Source organism: Bos javanicus, chromosome 21 (genome assembly GCF_032452875.1).
Source record: "Bos javanicus breed banteng chromosome 21, ARS-OSU_banteng_1.0, whole genome shotgun sequence".
In the NCBI taxonomy this organism is placed as follows: Eukaryota; Metazoa; Chordata; class Mammalia; order Artiodactyla; family Bovidae; genus Bos; species Bos javanicus.
Genome location: NC_083888.1, coordinates 66,119,530 through 66,138,509, shown reverse-complemented (window position 1 = coordinate 66,138,509; position 18,980 = coordinate 66,119,530). Strand labels below are relative to the sequence as shown.

The following is an 18,980-nucleotide window of genomic DNA, read 5'->3' as shown; positions in this document are numbered from 1 at the left end:
ACTGGTGAAGAGAACACAAACACTGTAGACCACACAGAACGAATGCACGGCTCAATGCCATCAGTGTAAGGTGGACACGTTTATAACCAGCACCTGTGTTACGGGCAGAGTTTAAAGAGAACTTTCTGGAGAGCCTGCCAGCCCCAGCAGAGCCCTCCTTCCCACGACGGGGAACAGTCGCGTGGAGATGAGGGCTGCTGTCCAGCGTGCTCCGCAGTGCACTGCTGCATCCTTCCGTGAGAATTCTACTCAGATTTTTATTAAAACTGACATTTTAGGGTCACAGTCTGAACTTCTGCTTGCAGCAGACCATTATATCCAGTTCTTCAAATTAATTCCTACGTATATCCTAGGAGAACAGAAATTTTCCCCCAGTGTAGATTTCTAAATGTTATTTTCCATTAAAGAAAAAAAAAAAAAAAGCTGGGACTTCCCCGGTGGTCCAGTGGTTAGGGATCTACCTTCCAATGCAGAGGACGTGGGTTCGCTCCGTGGTGGGGGAACTAAGACCCCACAAATAACTCAGCCATGAGCACAACTGCCGAGCCTGCACCGAAAGGGAGACCCCACGCCCCGCAACCAAGCCCCGACACAGCCAAATAGATGAAAAAATTAACCCCCAAGTGTTTCTGAAACTGTTTTTGACATAGAGCAGAATTCTAAGGCAGGCATGAAGAGGAAAGGTATGTACCCTCTCCGGCCTCCTCTCGAATGGTGTCATTACCAAAACAAAGACGTGAGTGCCGGTCCACTGTTCAGTGGCTCAGTCATGGGGGCTCCGTGACCCCACGGACTCCAGTCAGACTTCCCCGGGTCTCACAGGACACCACTTCACAGTCGGCGGCCACAGCCCCTCAATCCCTTCCACTCTGCGACACTCGGCTTTTCCCACTTTTCTCTTATGCCTTGGCACTTGGGATGCTCTCTGCAGAACGGCCCTCCCCCCGGGTCTGCCTGCTGCTGCCCTGGTGGATGGTGGGGGGAGGAGCTCGGGGTGAAGAGCCTCTTCCTCATCTCACGTCACCCCAGGACACTGACCGGGCCCGGGTCTGCCCACCGCAGTGGCTTTTTCACTCGCGCTTTATTTACTGTGGAACCGGCTGCCCTGCGAGATACTCACCTTGATCTTTGGCTCTCCTCCAGGCTTGTGACTAACTTGAGGGGCATCTGTATCCATGTCAACCTCTGCTTTATCCTCCGCTTGTCCAAGGAGCACCTGCGTCCAAGCTCTCAGGCCAGCTTGCAGCCGGACGCCCAGTATCCTTTCAATCTACAGAGAAACATGTCCCAAGAACAATGTTTCTCCCAGTTAGCTCGCAGAGCGTACTGACAGAACACCGCTGTTTCCGGCCCAGGACGAATCGTTCCTGACCCCAAGCCTCCACCCGCAGCTCCTCAACCTCACGTCCTCACCCTCCAGCCCCCGCTCACGGACGACTAGGCTGGCTGTGCTCTCCGCCTGCGGACTCCCGCTCACAAGCGACAAGCAGACCAGCACCGCCGCGCAGGCGTGGCGAAGGCCTTGAAATGTGTTCAGTGCGACAGGAAATGCACAAACACCAGCCTCAGGTACAAAACCAGGAAACTGGAGTTTGGAGATGAAGTCATTTTTCTTTTTTAAATCGAGGCACAATTGATTTTGTTATTGTTGCTGTTCAGTTGCTAAATCATGTCTGACTCTTTGTGACCCCATGGACTGCAGCACTCCAGGCTTCCCTGTCCCTCACTATCTCCTGGACTTTGCTCAAACTCATGTCCATTGAGTCAGTGATGCTACCTAACCATCTCATTCTCTACCACCCCTTCTCCTGCCTTCAGTAACTGACTATAACATTAGTTTTGGATGTACAACATAAGGATTCAATATGTATACCTACTTGTAATATGATCATCACAGTAAACCTAGTCAACATCAGTCACCAAACGGTGACCATTTTCTTTCAACAAGTGAAGAAGGAAGTCAGAAATCTCTGATCTGTGAGATTTCCAAGGACTAGGGTGTCTGCGCATCTTGCTTAGAGTCCCCCTCCTCGTTGTGAGCCACTCAACCATCCTGGGAACACTGTGGGGGCGGCCTGAGAAAACCTGGGACTCGCACTCGATTCAGAAGACTGGGGCTTCTGAACGTTAGCTCTGTTCAGGGCCCGTTGGAGGAACTGCTGCATTTTACTCATCCACTTCAGAGGGGAAAACCTGTGACCCACACAGAACTTCAGAACTGACCCACGACCACCTGTCCACTGAGTGACCTCTGCCATAAAACACCCTCCCTGCTTCTGGAGACTTCACGGCTGCTCTGACACCCGCTGACGAGAAAGCCACACGGGGTGCTAAGTATGCTCCCAACACCCACCCCACAAGGGTGAGCCAAGATCCTCTAAACCAGGAACAAGAGGTACGTGGATGCTGGGGGGGTGGTGGAGGGAGACAGGGTGGCCAGAGAAGGCTGCCAGGAGAGGAGGGCTAGGGAGAACCACCTCAATCAGCAGAGCAGAGACGGGCTGCAGGAGCTTGTCACACTCCCAGAAAGCAGACAGCACTCCTCCCCTCCCCCGGAGCTCCCTGCTTCCGGCGCAGGAGGAGGGCGGCTGCAGCCAGCACGGCAGTTCAGCTACTGTCAGCTGCAGGGGGTTTCTGGAAAGAACTGGTGGTCACGGTCAGTGATAACTGCCACAGAAACGAGCTTTTCAGGCCTGACCTAACAGACTTGTGGACCGGGGCCACCCCCAAAGATGGCAGACAACGCTAGGTGCAGCCGGCACCAGCTCACCTCCATGTCCAGCTTGCTGACCCAGATGGGCAGGTTGGAGTAGGAGTGCAGGTTGAGGTCGTCCACGGCCTTCTGCACCCTGTTCAGGATCTCGGAGAAAGTCTTGTGGTCGTACATGCACGTCTCCAGGGAGCGGACTTCCAGGTCTATCTTCTCCTCGATAATCAGCAGGTCGTCCACCTAAAGGAAGGCACAGTTCGCGTTAAATCGCCAGCTTACTCCACGCCTTTATGTCCTGTATGTTCTTCTCAATTAATAAACGTCTGAGACAGAGAAGTTCTTCCTCAGAGCACTAACCCTGCGTGCTAGCCTGACGCCACACCCCAGCTGTCTCCGAGGAGGGAGGGGAAAGGTATGCACACCGGCGCCTCCCCGCTCCCGCTCCAGGGAAGGCGCCCTCTGCCCGCACATGCGGGAACAGGACATCAAGGCACGCTGCTCTGCACCTTCCCTCTCCAGGAGCCAGCCACACACCAGACCAGTGGACTCCACGCTGCCTGCAGAGGCAGGAGCAGGGCCAGGAGCTGACCGCGGCACAGCCAGGTGGGGGTTTTGGGGAGGAAGGCCAGGTCTGGGGCGGGCCGACCACCAGCCCGCTGTCCACGCAGCTTTATCAGTGACAACGCTCTCGTGCCCTTCATCTCTTCCCTGGCTCCCTAGCAACGGGGACTGTCACTGAACGGCCTCCCTAAAGGCCCCACACCATCCAACAGCCCGGTGAGGGGAAGGCCTCCTTCTCCCGCTCGGCAGATGTGGCCCTGAGCTGTTGGGACCATGGGCGACCTCTGTGGAGAGCTAACTGCTAACCGACTGGCCACCCTCTGGGATGGGGAAGATGGAAGCGGCATGCACCTTTTCCTGGAAGTTGAAGACCGTCTCCGCCAAGCGCTGCACGTAGGGGTCGAGCTTGTAGGACTCCCACACCAAGGCGATGCCCTCGGCGATCAGTGCCTGCACCTCCTTCTTCAGGCCCGCCACCAGCAGGGAGATGGTGCTCCGCTCCTCCACCTTCTCACACGTGCGCTCATAGGTCCGCACGCTCTCGATCAGCGAGATGGCAAAGGGGTACAGCTGGTTCGCTTGGTGAGCCTTGTTCACGATTGCCAGCGGGACGCGGAAGCCGAGCCACTTGAGGTTTCGTACTTCTTTGGAGAGGGTGATGATCTCGGGGAGGAAGTTGACCTTCAGCTTGAGGACGCTGCCGGCGCGGCCCCGGACGCGCGTGCTCTCGATGGTGAAGATGCGGCCCGACACGCCCAGGTTGCGCTGCTGCACCTTGCGGGCCCAGTCGTCGAATATCTCCTGCGTGTTGAGCTTCATGCGGAAGCTGTCCCCGTCCTGCTTCAGCTTCTGGCCCTCCACGTGGTTCTCCCAGCCCTTGCCCAGCACGTCCTCCACGCGCTTCATGTAGGCTGTCAGCTGCCGGTCGATCTGCTTGGCCCAGATGATGGAGCCGGACACGGGCGGCAGGTCGCGCACGTGGCTCATCTTACACGCCTGGCTCTGCGGGTATTGGACTTTGAACTTGTCGTGAAGAGACTCGATGTCGTCCTTCACACGCTGGATCAGCTGCGTCTGGTACTCGCGGATGGCCCCGCGAATGTGAGGCCGGACGAACAGCGCGTTGAACCTGGAGAAGATCCGGAACATCTCGTTGGCGTTCTTGGCGGTGCCAAGCTGGTCTCGCAGGCGCGCGGTGATCCGGGTCTCCACCCTGTCGATCCTCTCATCGTATCTCTTCATTGCGGCCTCCCAGGCCTCTGTGCCCTCCTTGGAGACATCCAGCCCGTCCACTTCCTTGACGTTCTCATAAGCCAGGTTGACCTCCTCTATGGCATTCGCGTCGGCAGCGTCGAAGAGAACCTCAGCCACTTTCATGTCCTGGGGCTCAGGCACCTCTCCTTGGTTCTGCTGTGCAACTGCTGTGACCTGGGAGGACAGGGTTTGGAAGAAAACAGGTCTGCCAAGGGGAAAACTTTTATCTCGTTGAGTAGCACACACCACACAAGATGACCAGTCCACCATGTAAGCCTAACGTTTAGTCAAACATTTTACAACCACAAGTCAAGACCGTGTAAGACACGATACTGTACGTTTTAACTCTGCTGTAAAGACCTTCAGACAATTTGTTTTGTGGCCAAAGAAGCTAAAAAAAAAAAAAATGTGTTGAGACCTGGGTTTGGGGTTCTTCCTTCAAACTGCACTGGAAAGCTCAGGACTTCACAGGAGTGGTTCATACAAAGCCAGTACCCAGTACACTTCTCATTTTTATTTCTAAAACTTTAGATTACAGCCCAGGGTCCACACTGCAGCAGAGGGACAGGTCAAGCATGACAGTAACTGAGTGGGTCCGCTCAGTCCCCTGAACGCTCCTGGACAGACAGCAGAGCACACAGGCCCAGCACCTCGGGACGCAGCAGACCCCGGGCACAGCTCAGGCCCACTCTTGCAGAATTGCACCGCCAGGCAGGGGGCGTGATCGGGACGCAGCAGACCCCCGGGCACAGCTCAGGCCCACTCTCGCAGAATTACACCGCCAGGCAGGGGGCGTGATCTGGGGTCCACAGACGCCACACATGAAGTTCAGACAGTCTGTGAATTTGTTTGGAGAAAATCATTTTCACTAAGCCTAATTAAATTTAGCATTTTCTTCAGTCATGATGTAGGCAACAGTTATAGCTGTCCCCAGTGCCCTCTGTCATCAATAAATTCTTCCAGGTCACACGACAGCTGTACTATAGTCCTGAGAGCTTGTTTATGTTCACTACTTCAAAATCCTGCTAGCAGGCCTGTCTTGCTCTTTTACGTGTTCACGGAGAAGCACACAGATTACTGTCCATAGATCACAACTTCAGAACTATGGACAAATGTTTCCTTGTAAACCTCTGCCTTTTATTTTATATATTTAAAAACATCCTGAGAACTCCTGGCAAGGACATTATAGGAGCAAAAACTGGACAGAATTATTAAACAGCCATTTCAGGACAACGGACAGCAACGGAATGCAGCTGACACTTTGAGGTGTGCCGACCTCAGGTGAGGGCGGGGAGCCGACGGCCTGGGGCGCTCCCACCCCAGGCAGGAAGACTCGCAGCTCCGCAGGTGGGAGCACACGAGCAGCTTACAGCAGGGATTCTGGGGACTTCCCTGGCGTCTGAGGGGGTAAGAATCTGCCTGCGCTGCTCCAAGAAGACCCCACATGCTGCGGAGCCACCAAGCCTGTGCATCGCACCACAGAGCCAGCACTCTAGATCCCGGGAGCGGCAACTGCTGAAGCCCGGGCACCCCAGAGCCTGTGCTCCGCAACAAGGAAAGCCACCGCGACGAGATGCCCACACGCGGCCACAGGGAGTCGCCCCCACTCACCACAACTAGAGAAAAGCCCACGCAGCAACGAAGACCTAGCACCTACAATTCAGAAAACAAATAAAGGGGGAGTTCTGGAAAAGACAGTCTGACAAGGGCCAGCGTAGTAAATTATACACACACACAGGAGCCCTTGGGAGCCCTGCAAGAATGAAAAGTCTGGACAGATTTACAACTTGCTGTCAACCAACAATTCTATAACCAGTGAAACTATCCTTCAAATGTGAGAGTGCTGCCAGCAAACCCATGGGACAAGAAATGGCAAAGAATTTCTTCAGGCTACAGAGAGAAGACGGCAGAGGTAACTTAGTCCGCAGAAAGAAATGAAGAGAACGGAAGATGTAAATCGGGGACAAATGGCAAAGATTATGTCATTATCTTTCTTTTCACCTGCTGATTTTTCTAAGATATATGTGACTGCTTAACTTGTAACACTGTAGTTCTGGGTTTATAATATATGTAACAGTAATACCACATGATAATAATATATTGGATACAGATGCATTGTAAGAATAGCGTTATTTCTCTTCTGTAAACATGACAAGCAGGAGGAAACAGATTTATATTGATTATGAGGTTCAGTCAGTATTGTGTATATCGTGATAAATTAGAGACCTATAGTAATCCCTAGAGGAAACACTAAAAAAGAAAATGCAAAGAAATATAGCTGTTAAGTCTAGCAAACAGCAGCTCTGAATCCAAACTTATCAATAACTACATTAAATGTGAACAATCCTCCAATAAGACCATCCTGAGAATGCACGCCTGCACACAAGTTCATTACACACTTTATGAACAAAAAGGCAGTGCAGACACCACATGGTTTACAAATGGAAAGCAGACAATGATGCTTTAACACAGTGATAGCTGAGAAGGACAGGGAACGGAGGGCTGAGTCCCAGCTTCAAGGCTCTCACGGACACAGTAAAGGGTTAACACGTAAAACCAACACACGCACACGTGTCCACGTGGATCGGGACTGACTAGCTGAGAAGGCACCAAGCACTCACTACGGACCCGCTCCACCCTGGTCCACCCTGGGCGGCAGGCGCTCCTCCTCAGAGAACGACCGAGACGGCAAGGCTCCTAGACCGGACCGCCCATCCCAACTAACACTGCAGAATTCTCAGAGAACCCTAAACACACACACGGAAGACCCCACCGAGAGCCTATGGTTAACACCAACCAATTAACATTGGCTACTGGCTTTATCGCGTGTATCTATCCGTTTACCAATTCGTCTACCTACACACGTATCAATCCACCCGCTACTTCTGGATTGGATTGTTTAAAGCAAGAAAAGCAGTGCTCAGAAAAGTGGTGAACTGAGAAGAGAAATAAAAAAGCATGAAGAAAGAAAAGGAGTCATTTAATTGTTCCAATAAATCTGAGCCAAACGCAATTATTATCCACATTTTACAGATAAGGAGTCTGAGGAAAAGAGTAAAACAGTGAGCCCAGTCACACAGCTAGTTCAACAGCTGAATTAGGATGTAAACCCATGAGGTTTGGCTCTAGGGTCCATGCAGTTTGGGGATGGGAATGAATGGATGGAGAATGTTAAAGATTTGAACTCAAACACTATGATTCAGAATCACTAGATCTTCAAGATGACAGTGACAGATGAAAAAGGAGCTAGAGAAGCACTTCACAGTGTGAAAGAGACACAGGTAGCTGACTGTAAAAAAAAAGAGAGAGAGTCATTCAAGCAATGCAGGCATGAATTTTCAGACCGTGAGCCACACCTGTGGCCTCAGGACCCTGACGATGACCGCTCTCAGCTGCTCGTGCTGGCGTCTGAACTTTCTCATCTGGTCAAGGCGAGCCTGAAGCTTTCTGTGAGCAGGGTTGATCCGCCACACCATCTTGAGGTTTTCTTCCCTTTTCCTTTTGACAATGTCTCTCAGCAATACCTGGAGTTTCTCGTATTCATCATCCCAAGTCTGAAAAACTTCAAAGCACGCGACCATAACCTGGGATATAATTTAAGAGGGGAAGCTTATTATTAAAGCACGTTTTCATTGAAATGCCCTAAAGTTGGCTTCCTGAGATATTACAACTTACTTTCTCAAATTCTTCGTAGGCAACATGCATCAGCTTTCTAGTGCCCAGCACTTTGAGTAACTGAGAACTCAAGTCTCTCGAAATCGCCTCCACCAAGCGCAGTGCCCTCTGAATGGGATATTTCGTGTTTCGGATCTTTCTCAAATGGGTGAAAATTGCAACAAGTGCCTGCCGTATTTTGTCCAGCTCAGTGGCAGACAGCAGGTCATTCAGAGGAAAGTCTTTCATCAGAGGATTATAGTCGTTCACCGTTTCCAAAGCCTGTTTCAGACCTAGATTAACAGAGAAACAGTTACATAGTGTTCACATCAAGCGTCCACAGTCTCATAGCTTTCACATGAAGCCAGACAACTATAGTATACACTGTTATATGTCAATTACACCTCAATTTTTTTAAAAAAAGTAAAACAGTATTCCTTCTAGGTTTAAATATTGGCCAAAAAGTTTGTTCCATAAGATCTTATGGAAAAAGCCAAATGAACTTTTTGGTGAACCCAATACTAGTCAGGTAAACTAGGATACATCCTCAAAATGGAAGATTTTGATGCTGCAAAAGATTTAGTAAACACAGAAATTGTGCTGTTTGAAAAAACAATGTTATTAACAGGTGATCCCGGTGCGCTCTCAGTTTTGCTTCGGAAGAGTGTCAGCCAGTATGCTGTACACTGACTGTACACCGACTGTACACCGGCTGTACCGTACGCATCAGTCAGTATTCACGCGTACTCCACAGGCTGTGAGCGGCAGTCCAGACATGTCATCTTTGTCTGCTTTCTAGACTATCTAAGCATTCTAATAATACTATGTTAGTTTTGTAAAACTTGAATTTTATCAGCATTAAGAACACTGAAATTTAGATTTTATACACAGGGCTCAAGTTAGGGCGAGTGTATTATAGACACCGATCACAGAAAAACCTGGGTCTTGATCTTTTATTTTAAACTTTCTCTGGCATAAGATTTTAAAAAAAGAAATCTATTAGGAAAGAAATAAAGGTTTCAGAGGCATTAAAAAAAATTCAAGGTACACGTTTCGGCACTAGTGAATGTCCATATCTTAGTGAGTATACAAAATGTGGTCACAGGAACTGAAAAGGTTTCCTCTAACACTTAAAATGCGGGCACCACAACCTTTCTGGAGGGGAAGGAAAAGAACATGACGACAACTTCTGTCCCGATAACTGGTTCTAATGTGTCTCTGGTGAAGAGCACGGTCTGGCCACGGCTGGCACTCCACATCTGCGCGCCCGGGACTTGCTCATCCAACGTCACCCTCCCTGCTACCCATTCAGAAACCACTTTCATCTTGACAATGGTTCAGAACAGGGAAGAGGGCGGAGATGCAAGGAGGGGCAGGTAAATAGCAGAAGAGAAAGTACTGACCAGCCCTCCTTCCGCAGCCCTGTGGGCAAAGAACTTCTGCTTAACGTAAACCACGCTCCTGCCTGGACCGTCAAAAGCACGCTTAACTTTACACTGAAAGAAGCACAGTCTGTTCAGGGAACCAAGCAACTAAGAAACAGGAGGGGGGCCCCGAGGGCTCCCTATACTCAGGCCTAGAACCTGGCTCCTGTTCTCGAAAAAGCCCTAAAGGGAAAGGGAGGTAGGTGGGAAGATCATTTCCATCACCTGGAGCTGGGGAAAGACGAGGTAAGATGCAAAGGCATAAGCAGTCAGGAGAGACGGTGCATCTGTTCCTTTTCAGCACAAACCCAGGCTGAGAGCTCACTGGCATCCGCCTCTCGGCTCCAAGCTCTAGTCTTTACCTGTGTCAGTGTCAAAGCTGACGGTGGCATGGAATCGCTTGCCGTGTTTCAAGATGTCCAGAGTCAGGAGAACTTCCGGGCTCTCTCGTTTCTCCTGGATGCGGTATAACGCACGTTCCAAGTTTAGCCAAAAACTGATTTCCTGTAAGGCAGTTCCTGAGGCTGGATCTCGATCAAGTTTGGTCACCTTAAATACAAAGTAACATTCAAGAGTACTCAGCATTTAAGCAAAGGTAGAAAAATATCATTAACTGAATATGCGCATTAAAATTTAAGGCCAATATTTCAAGTAGATTTCCTTCCTTGTATAAAAGGTGGTTTAGTTTGGAACCAAAGGACTGAGACAGCTGAGATTAAGGCTGTCTCACGGGCAGTACTTAACCATGTCACACGGTACCCTGACCGCTCCATGCGGGCTGACATTAGTCCTCCACCGAGCACTCCCAGGACCAACGGGAGGGAGAGCCAATGGGCATCACAGAATTCACCTCCTTGACAAGAATTCGTACCGGTTTTCTCACAGACATTAAAGAGTAAAGCATTTTACACGATACTTTCAATACCATGCTCTTACCTTTTGGATTTCTCGGATCCAGCGGTTAACTCCAGATTGTAACTGATTGAGGAAGGTCGGGTCTTCGACCTTATCTCCAAAGTCTGTAACTTTCGGCTTTTCTCCACGCTCGTAACACTGTTTTGCAACGTTTGTAATAATCGGGTGAATGGGCAGGCTGATCTCTGGAATTTCAATATTCTGCTGCAGGTGCAGGAGTCCCATTTCAAGCTCGGCAATCTTTTTCTCAACCGAAGGAGCCATTTTATCACCGTCCCTTAAAAGACAAAACACATCTCAAATTTTGGCGTGCTATCGTCTCCAAAGGGATTCCATTATTTCAGGTCTGTCAAATATCAACGCTATACGTTAATGCAACAGATTCACATCCTCCAGGTTTACTGGCTTTACCCTCCCAATTTCTGAACACTGCATCATTCTCTCCATGGCGTGTTACGAACATTAAGGAAAACATGACATTCAAACTAACGAAGGAAAACTGATTTTTACCTGTCGGCCTTGCCAGACTCCCTGATATAGGACTTAAAGAAAGGAGCCACTGCATTGCTGATGAAAGAGTGCAAGGTTTCATATGGTGAGTCTTCACTGAGCGTGAGGACTCGGAGCTGGGAAGACACTGGCTTGTCTGCATCAATCACTGGAGTTCGTTTAATGAACGCCAAGCTGAAAGAAAGGAAAAGAAAACATTAGAACAAATAGTCTCATCCTCGTCAGTCTTAATGATGACAGACTTCTTTGTGGGGCACGCAAATTAAAAATCCATTTGAATGTTTTAATTTTAAAATCATATTAAGAATAAATTGTTGCTTTTCTAATAGTGAAATACGCTGCTTCGTTTTCTTTATTCTCTATGTGACAACAATGGAATCAAGGTTAAGGTTATAACACATGACCATGAAACCAGGCCAAGTTAACTTGTCTCATATGGAGGCTGAGTTCATAATCTTGTCCTCACAAAAACTAACCTCCCTAGCAACTGCAAGCTACAAGCCGTGAAGAACTTAAATGTGATCTCATTATAATCTGTCCCATTCATTTATGATATTGAATCACATGTCAGCTTGACCACAACAGAAGTCACCTGCAGGTTAAAGTGATGAGGGAACACTCCAGGCCCTTACACCAGGCCTAGACCAACTCCTCTGGTCTCCTCTCCTGCCATGCACCCCATACCCGACTTGAGACACCCTGTGAACCACATGACCCATTCTCTAACAGCATGTGTTTTTCTGCAGTCGCTTAAGAAATCTATTCAACTGCTGAAGTTCCAAGTTAACCTTCAAAACCCAACTCCAGCATCACTTCTTCTATGGGACCTTTCCTAAGCAGAGGCAGTCTCCCAGGTTTCACGGTATTCTGCACCTCTAAGATTCTGCCAAGTAATATAGCTAGTTGTGTATCTGCCACTCTTCCTCCCCAAAGACCGTGAACCTCTTGGGAACAGGAGTTATGCTTTATTCCTTTGCACACCCACCGCTGTTATCTTGTGCTACAGGTGTTAAGCACAGGTGTGAGCACCTGTGTTACAGGTGCTCAAAGGTGAAACCAACAGCTTCAAGGGAAGCAATATGTGAGTTTTCCAGTTCTCACATTATGTATATGGCCTTTAGACACAATACTTCCTATTATTCTAAGAAGTCAATGAAGCTCCTGCTGTGACACGCTGAGAAGGAACACAGTCACAACAGTATTCCTGCCAAAAACGTACAACTTGAATGTAACCATGGAGAAGCAACAGACAGGTCCAGGGCAAGGGCACCCCATCAAACTACTGGTCTGTGCTCAGCAAAGACACCAGTGTCATCAAAGACACGGAGCTGGATTCTGGATCGTGGGAGAAATACTGCAAGGGGCAGTTTTGAGGACATACGAGCACGCACTGTGCCTAGATTAAACTGTTCTAAAACTTCGGCAATTTGAAAACTGTACTGGGGCTGTGAGCAACGATGCGGCTGTTCTTGGGAAATGGCTGCAGAATGTTTAGGGACAAAGGGGCAGCCTGTCGATAACTCACTCTCCAGATGGCTCTGGAGAAAAATGACAATGCAGATGTGGGAAAGGCTAACCGATATCTGGGAGGTGCCGTATGCTGTCCAGGGAACTCTGGTAAGCTTGAAATTATTCAAACTAAAAAGTTTTAAAAAGCCAGTGCAAAATACACATTTACATAATTGAATTTCAATTAAGTCTACTAGAATAAAAATTGGCACAATCTTTTTAAAAGGTGGGAAATCTGGTAACGTGTGTTAAAGACGCTAATACTGTATCTGAACTAGTAGTGCTATCTTTAGGGATTTATCCTATCAAGAATCAGACCTGTACCTATGAATGTGCACTACTTATTTATAATAATGAAAACTCAGATATAATCTCAGAGCATTATTAGACATGTTAAGTATTAATACACTGTGGCTCAAGGGCTAATGCCCTGATATGGCAATTAAAATACTTTAATACTGACTTGGAAATCCTCTTAATTTGAGTAGATAAAATCGAAGACAAGAAACTGAATTTAAGAGCAGAAATCTTTCGAGTGTTTCTTGGTAACTCTGACTTGATTAGGATTTACATTTAATTCTCACAAGTTTTATAGTCCAAAACAATGGTATATTTATACTACTCACCTATTGGACTTAACTCCGTAGTGAATGTCTATGTTGATGTTATAGGAAATAAATTCTTTTTCTTCTTCTCCTTCGTCACCAACATCCTCTGCAAATCATAATAGACGTTCTATTAAATTCAAGTCAATATTTCAATTTTTAATTGAATTTATCAACTGCTCAGAGCCTGATGAGCCTCACCCCATCCCCAACCTGGCACTTACACCCCGTGTGACATGGCTCGCCCTGATTTTCCCTTCCACCATTTTTTCCTGAGTGCCGACGGGTCCAGGCGCTTATTTGCAGCGTGATCCCGGGCAAGGTGCTTAACTTCCCGGCCTCTCTGCCTCCTCGTCTGTAAACCGGGGTGCGCTGGCATGCCTGGGCAGTTGAAGGGCTGACTGCGCCGATGCCTGGAGCGGGCCTGGCCTCAGGCGGTGCCAGCGGTGTCCGCGCACCAAGGCCAGGTTCCCCCCACCCCATCCCGGGAGCTCCTGACACGCAGGCCACCCCCCACCTCCCCACCCCAGGGTATTCTGCTAGGCTGTCTACTCGGTACCCTCTATGTGACAGGCATTACGTCGTGTATCACACACTTAACCCTCACGACAACCCTGCGGGGGTGGCATGACGACTGTTATCCATATGTTCCAAGCAAAGTACGTAAGTAAACTGCCTTCAGACACGTGACTAGAAAGGAACAAGGGACGATGCAGAAGCGATTCCAAACCTGGGGTCCTCACAGGTCAACAGCTTGCCCTCCTCCCTCCATCAAGAAAACTGCTGCCAAGAAACGCCCCCAGGGTCACAAGGGGGCGTTCGCCTGGCCTCCCCTCGGCCCGTACAGCACTTTGAGAGCCTGCTCTGCGGTCAACCTATGAATGCAGCAGGGATTTTAAAAAGCTTACTGGAATGTAAAACTACGATAACTCAAGATGAATGTGAATACAATTTCTAGAGAGTTAAAAGTCAAAGTTGAAAAAAATATAAAAAATTATAAAAAGGGGACGTAATCCAAACCTCTAGACCCAGCACTGACTGACTAAATGCAGACACCCGCTCGTTAAATCATCTCTGCGATGACATACTACGCGGGATAACTACATTAGGAAGAATAAATACGGAAGGATTACTCTAACTAGGTACATGGGATCCGCCGTTACTTCCAAGTCATGGTGCGGTAGCAAAGGCAGCAGACTTGACTGACCGACCTTGGGAAAGTCACTTTTCTCCCCTCAGCTTCAGATGTGTAAAGTGTAAAAGCAGCACCAGAAAGGGGCTGGGCACCGAACCAGGTGGTCTGCAAGGTTTCTACAAATGCTGACAACTATGAGCAAAAGTTGTTTGCATCTCTGGCTTTAAGATGAGACAAATACAAAATTCACACTAAAAGCACAGAAAATATTGGTATGTTAATCAAGAAGACAATAACTCTTCCAAAATGTTGTTTTTGGTATATCTTCAGGAAGGAGAAGAGAAGTGAGCGGCAGAACATTCTAGTGTGCCAGGGACTTCCTAGCTGTTTCTGAAACATTACCAACCAACTACCCAAAAAAAAAAAAAACAAAAAACCCAAACCAATCAAGTTTTCTAACTACTAAAATGTGGACATACCAACAGATAAATCATACTGCCTGAAATCAACCAAATACGTAACTGCAGTCTGTAAAATGCGAGCACAAAGAATATAAGGAAATACTCCCAAACTAAAGCAGCTGTCAGGGTGGTGGGACTATGAAGTATTTTTTCCCTCAATTTTTGGAACTTTCAGTAATGTTCTTCTATGAGTTACATAAAATAGATGTCCTTAAAATAACACTCCAACAATAAACAGAAAATAATTACCAAAGGAAATTACTGACATAATTAAAAAATACAGTAATAACTTTGAATAATTTCTTCCTCCCGGACAAAACATCATCCTCTATATAAATGAACTCAAGCATGCCGACTGGACTCAGCGTCTAACCACGTTGCCCGCACGTTGCGAACGGGGTTAAAGGAGGTGGGCAGGCGGCCAGGCGATGAGTCACTGCCGCCTCGGCCTCTGTCTCCTTCTCAGGACGCTGTGCAGGGCCCGCCCAGCCCACCCTGGAATCACACTGCACTGCAGCAGGAGGCACGCCCCATGACATCACCCTCAGACAAGGGTGTGCAAGGTGTCTTCCTCGGCTCTGCAAAACTGCCTCTGATGACAGTAATTGCTGGAAGTCGTCAGTAATCAGCTGAAGACTACATTTTGAATTAGGCTTTTTAACCCTGTTCCCCATAAACACAAGGACCGCATGAAGCCTGAGTGGGTCCGAGTCCCATTATGGAGAACTCAGGACCTTGTTTTGTAAGCAGCCAAACAATTTAAACTTTCCTGCCTCTTCATAAATTATTACGTATTCCAAAGAACAGTAATTTTCCTTCTGCAGAAACATTTAAAAAAAATTGTTTGGAGGAGAGAAAGATACTTACTAGTTGACTCCTAACAGAGACTATCCACCCTGCAGTATTAGAGACATAGACACACACAGGCTGCGTGTTTTCCAGGCAATATACCTCTTTCCGTAAAGTCTGAGCCAGTTTCCTAATGATGCTACAGTTACTGGTGAATACACAACAGATTGATACTGTGCTGTCTGTTAATACACGCATGGAACCGAAATACCAGCCCACAGCGTGTGCCCGCCTCTCGAATTCCTCTGTTACCAGCCACCCTGATACACATTACCATGGCCTGTGGTCATCTCTCTGGTTAACTTCGGAGAGTCTATCAAATCTTCTCAACATGTTCAAAATGTCTTTAAGCACTACGCTGTGTATACTTCTTTTGAAAGACGACAGTATTTCAAACCACAAATGATATATCATTACACTGTGACTTAGGTGAGCAATACGCCTCGCTGAATGAAATGCAAGCAGATCCACGTTCACCTACTCTAGGGCTCACGCCGCCTCTCCCAGGTGACGGGGGGTGCGTGTGCGCAGTCTGGTGAACAGGCCGGGCCAGGCTGGCCTGCCCGTGGTCACTCCCGCGCTCGCCGTCCCCTCCCAACTTTGTCCAGCCTCGGGACAGGCCTCCTCGCAGCCAAGCAAACAAGGCCACTCAGCTTCTTCGGCCAGAGTACTTGTTGCACGCTCCAGGTTCTCTTTCCGTTTCATTTTCTTTTCCTTTCAAAACCCTAGCATGCTGCTAATCGCATAGGATTTCGGCCAATCGCGACCACACATATCCTCCCCGCTTTTTCTCCCGTGGCCACTCCGGCTCTTCCCCTTTCACATCCCTGGAACCTTCTCCAGTCATCCCCAGGTCCACACTGTGTCCTCCTGCAGAGGTTGTGATGCTCTCGGGGAGAGCCCTGAGCCTCTTCACTCACCACCATTGGGAATATGAAAGGAGGGTTAAACCCCACGTTCCCCTTGTACCTTAGGGAAGTCTGGGGCTCATTTTGACACTTCTAGAAAAACGAGTAAGTCAGTCATGCGTAAGAGACTGAACACTTTTTAAGGCTCATACTAAGTGAAAAGAACCTCCATGAGGGAAATAAAGACAAACACCCCTTTTTAATGGATACTGAGGGACTGAACAGAGAAATTTGTTTTTAGGTTTCAGAATCCTCCTCAAAGCATCCTGCTCCTAACTGGGTCTTAAAAGCCTGCGGTTTCGGTTTCCTCACTCAGGACGGAGTGGGCTGGGCTACCTCTCTCTCTCCCACTGCTTCCAGCCAGATACTCTGCAGACGAAATTTCCATTTGTTTTTAGCTTTTCAAAAAGAAGTGACTGTTTTTCCTCTCCTGTACACGAATTCCACTCGCTATGAAGCACTGCCCATCCAAACTCACCCTGTGGCAGACCACTGTGACCTCCCGAGGGCCCGAAAAGGACAGTGAGGCCCCAGGCTGAGGGACTCCTGCCCAGTGCTCCAAGACAGGTCGGTGTCACAGGAAATGCCTCCTGTTCATTTCTTAATCATCTTATTAACCATTCTGGGGTCTAAGCAAAGGCCAGAAAGGAATACTTCTTATAATCATCAATCTATTTCTTCATCTTTTAGGGAAACCGAGTCTTCGGAAAAATAATGTTTAAAACTCCACAAAAATATTCCCCGTAAATCTTTCTACACCACTACACCTCTAGGAGGGCGAGTCCTGTAAAAACCACGAGCTTTCTTTCGTACTCCAGTTGCTAGCCAGCTTTGCATTAACGAAGCGGAGGTAAAACCGCCTCAACTACAACTGCCAGGAAAAACTAAAATTCCAAGTTTAGGTAAAAGGCAGCCACCATTTTCAGTCCCATCCAAGGCTAAGACACCTGAGTGGAACACAGCAAAACCGGAGCCCCAAGCACCTGCTCCCAGCCTGGCCACAGACAAGCCCTGGAATCACCAGCTCCAGCAGCTGCACCCAGAGCATCCTCACCTTCCCCCGCCTCCACCTCCACTCTCCTGGAGATGGAACTCAAACAAAAATGCATCAGGTAAAAAACGCTACAGAAATGTCACTGCCGTCGTAAAATGCCCATCACGTAATGATCACCTACCTGGTCATATTTTCAAAAGTACGCTATGAAGAAAACACTTTTCCACAGGCCAGGAATTATAGGAGGGAGACTTCTCTTTTTACATCGAGGAGCCATAAGTTAACCTTCCCTTTCCTACCAACTCTTCGCTATCAAAATGAAATTGATAGGAACTTGCCTGGTGGTGCAGTGGTAAGGACTCAGCGCCCCAACTGCAGGGGGCATGGGGCTCAACCCTGACTGGGGAACTAAGATGCTGCAAACTGCACGGGCAGCCCCCCAAACAAACTGCTAAATTCACAACCTTTATTCTACACTGCAAGGAGTGCTGTACTTCACCAAGAAAGTTTAAAGCTAAAGGCAGCAGTCAAAAAAAAAAAAAAACAGACCGATCTTCAGTATAAAAAATGCTTCTATATTCAATTATGTGTTCAGAAAATTCTTTCCATAAAAATAGGGGGGCATGTGAGGGGAAGATAAAGTAAATAAATTCATTGAATAAATGATATGACTTCAATGTACGTGGTGGTCTTTATTCAGTTTAAACCACTCAGATTTGTTCTCAATATTATACTGGAAGCCTACTTTTCCACTGTAGTAACTACTGGATGTTCATATTTGCTTAAAGGAGCAAATGGCAACACTAACTCAAAAAACCACCTGGAAGACAGACAGTCTTCCTACTGAGTGACCCGGGCCTGCGCTTGTGTCTAAATTATGCTAGTGCAGCAGGATGCTAATTAGACTTATGGGACCATGTAATTTTCCCTCAGATTTCTGTAAGTGAAAAATAAGTTACAGACTGATTGAATTACTAGAAATACTTATGGGACTTTTATAAATACATGAATGAGGTAGGATTTCCATTTTAGACAGTCTCATTCCTTAGTCAACGTTCAAAAGTGCAAGTCATTATGGAGCCAAGATTCGGATGCCTGGATCCTGAAGGAGAAAATGTACCATCAAGAAAACAGAGGTGATTTGCACCACAAAGCGTTCGACAGAAATAGGGTTATTCTCCAATAATTTTAGCAAAGTTCAATCCTAAGATGTTGAGTTAAGTGAACCACTAAAGAGAACCCTAGAAGCAAAGAACAAAACTTACAGTTTATTTTTCGTAAAAAGAAACTGAGATCTAATGTAAAAATCACTGATTTCAAAACACAAACAGTGCAATGAAAATATGATCAAGAATTAGCCAAGGTCAAGCCACTCAAAATACAGTAACAACACAGATTAAAATGTATTTTAATAAAACAATGTATGTTCACTGAAAAACCACCACAAAGACAGACACCAAAAAGCTGACTGTGATCATATCTAGGTCGAAG

General features: G+C 47.7%; 1 protein-coding gene across 2 annotated transcripts in view; it reads right to left on the bottom strand.

The window, feature by feature from the left end:
* DYNC1H1 (dynein cytoplasmic 1 heavy chain 1) overlaps window positions 1–18,980 on the bottom strand; it is a 60,883-nt gene that overhangs the window by 39,860 nt on the left and 2,043 nt on the right. For both annotated transcript variants that reach the window (XM_061395377.1, XM_061395378.1), the window contains exons 2-10: window positions 13,164–13,251; window positions 11,029–11,202; window positions 10,540–10,795; window positions 9,966–10,152; window positions 8,201–8,472; window positions 7,882–8,109; window positions 3,623–4,699; window positions 2,771–2,950; window positions 1,121–1,270 (exon numbers count right to left, since the gene is read on the bottom strand). In XM_061395377.1, coding sequence (XP_061251361.1) covers window positions 1,121–1,270; window positions 2,771–2,950; window positions 3,623–4,699; window positions 7,882–8,109; window positions 8,201–8,472; window positions 9,966–10,152; window positions 10,540–10,795; window positions 11,029–11,202; window positions 13,164–13,251 — 2,612 coding nt within the window. The remainder of the gene's footprint in view (window positions 1–1,120; window positions 1,271–2,770; window positions 2,951–3,622; window positions 4,700–7,881; window positions 8,110–8,200; window positions 8,473–9,965; window positions 10,153–10,539; window positions 10,796–11,028; window positions 11,203–13,163; window positions 13,252–18,980) is intronic.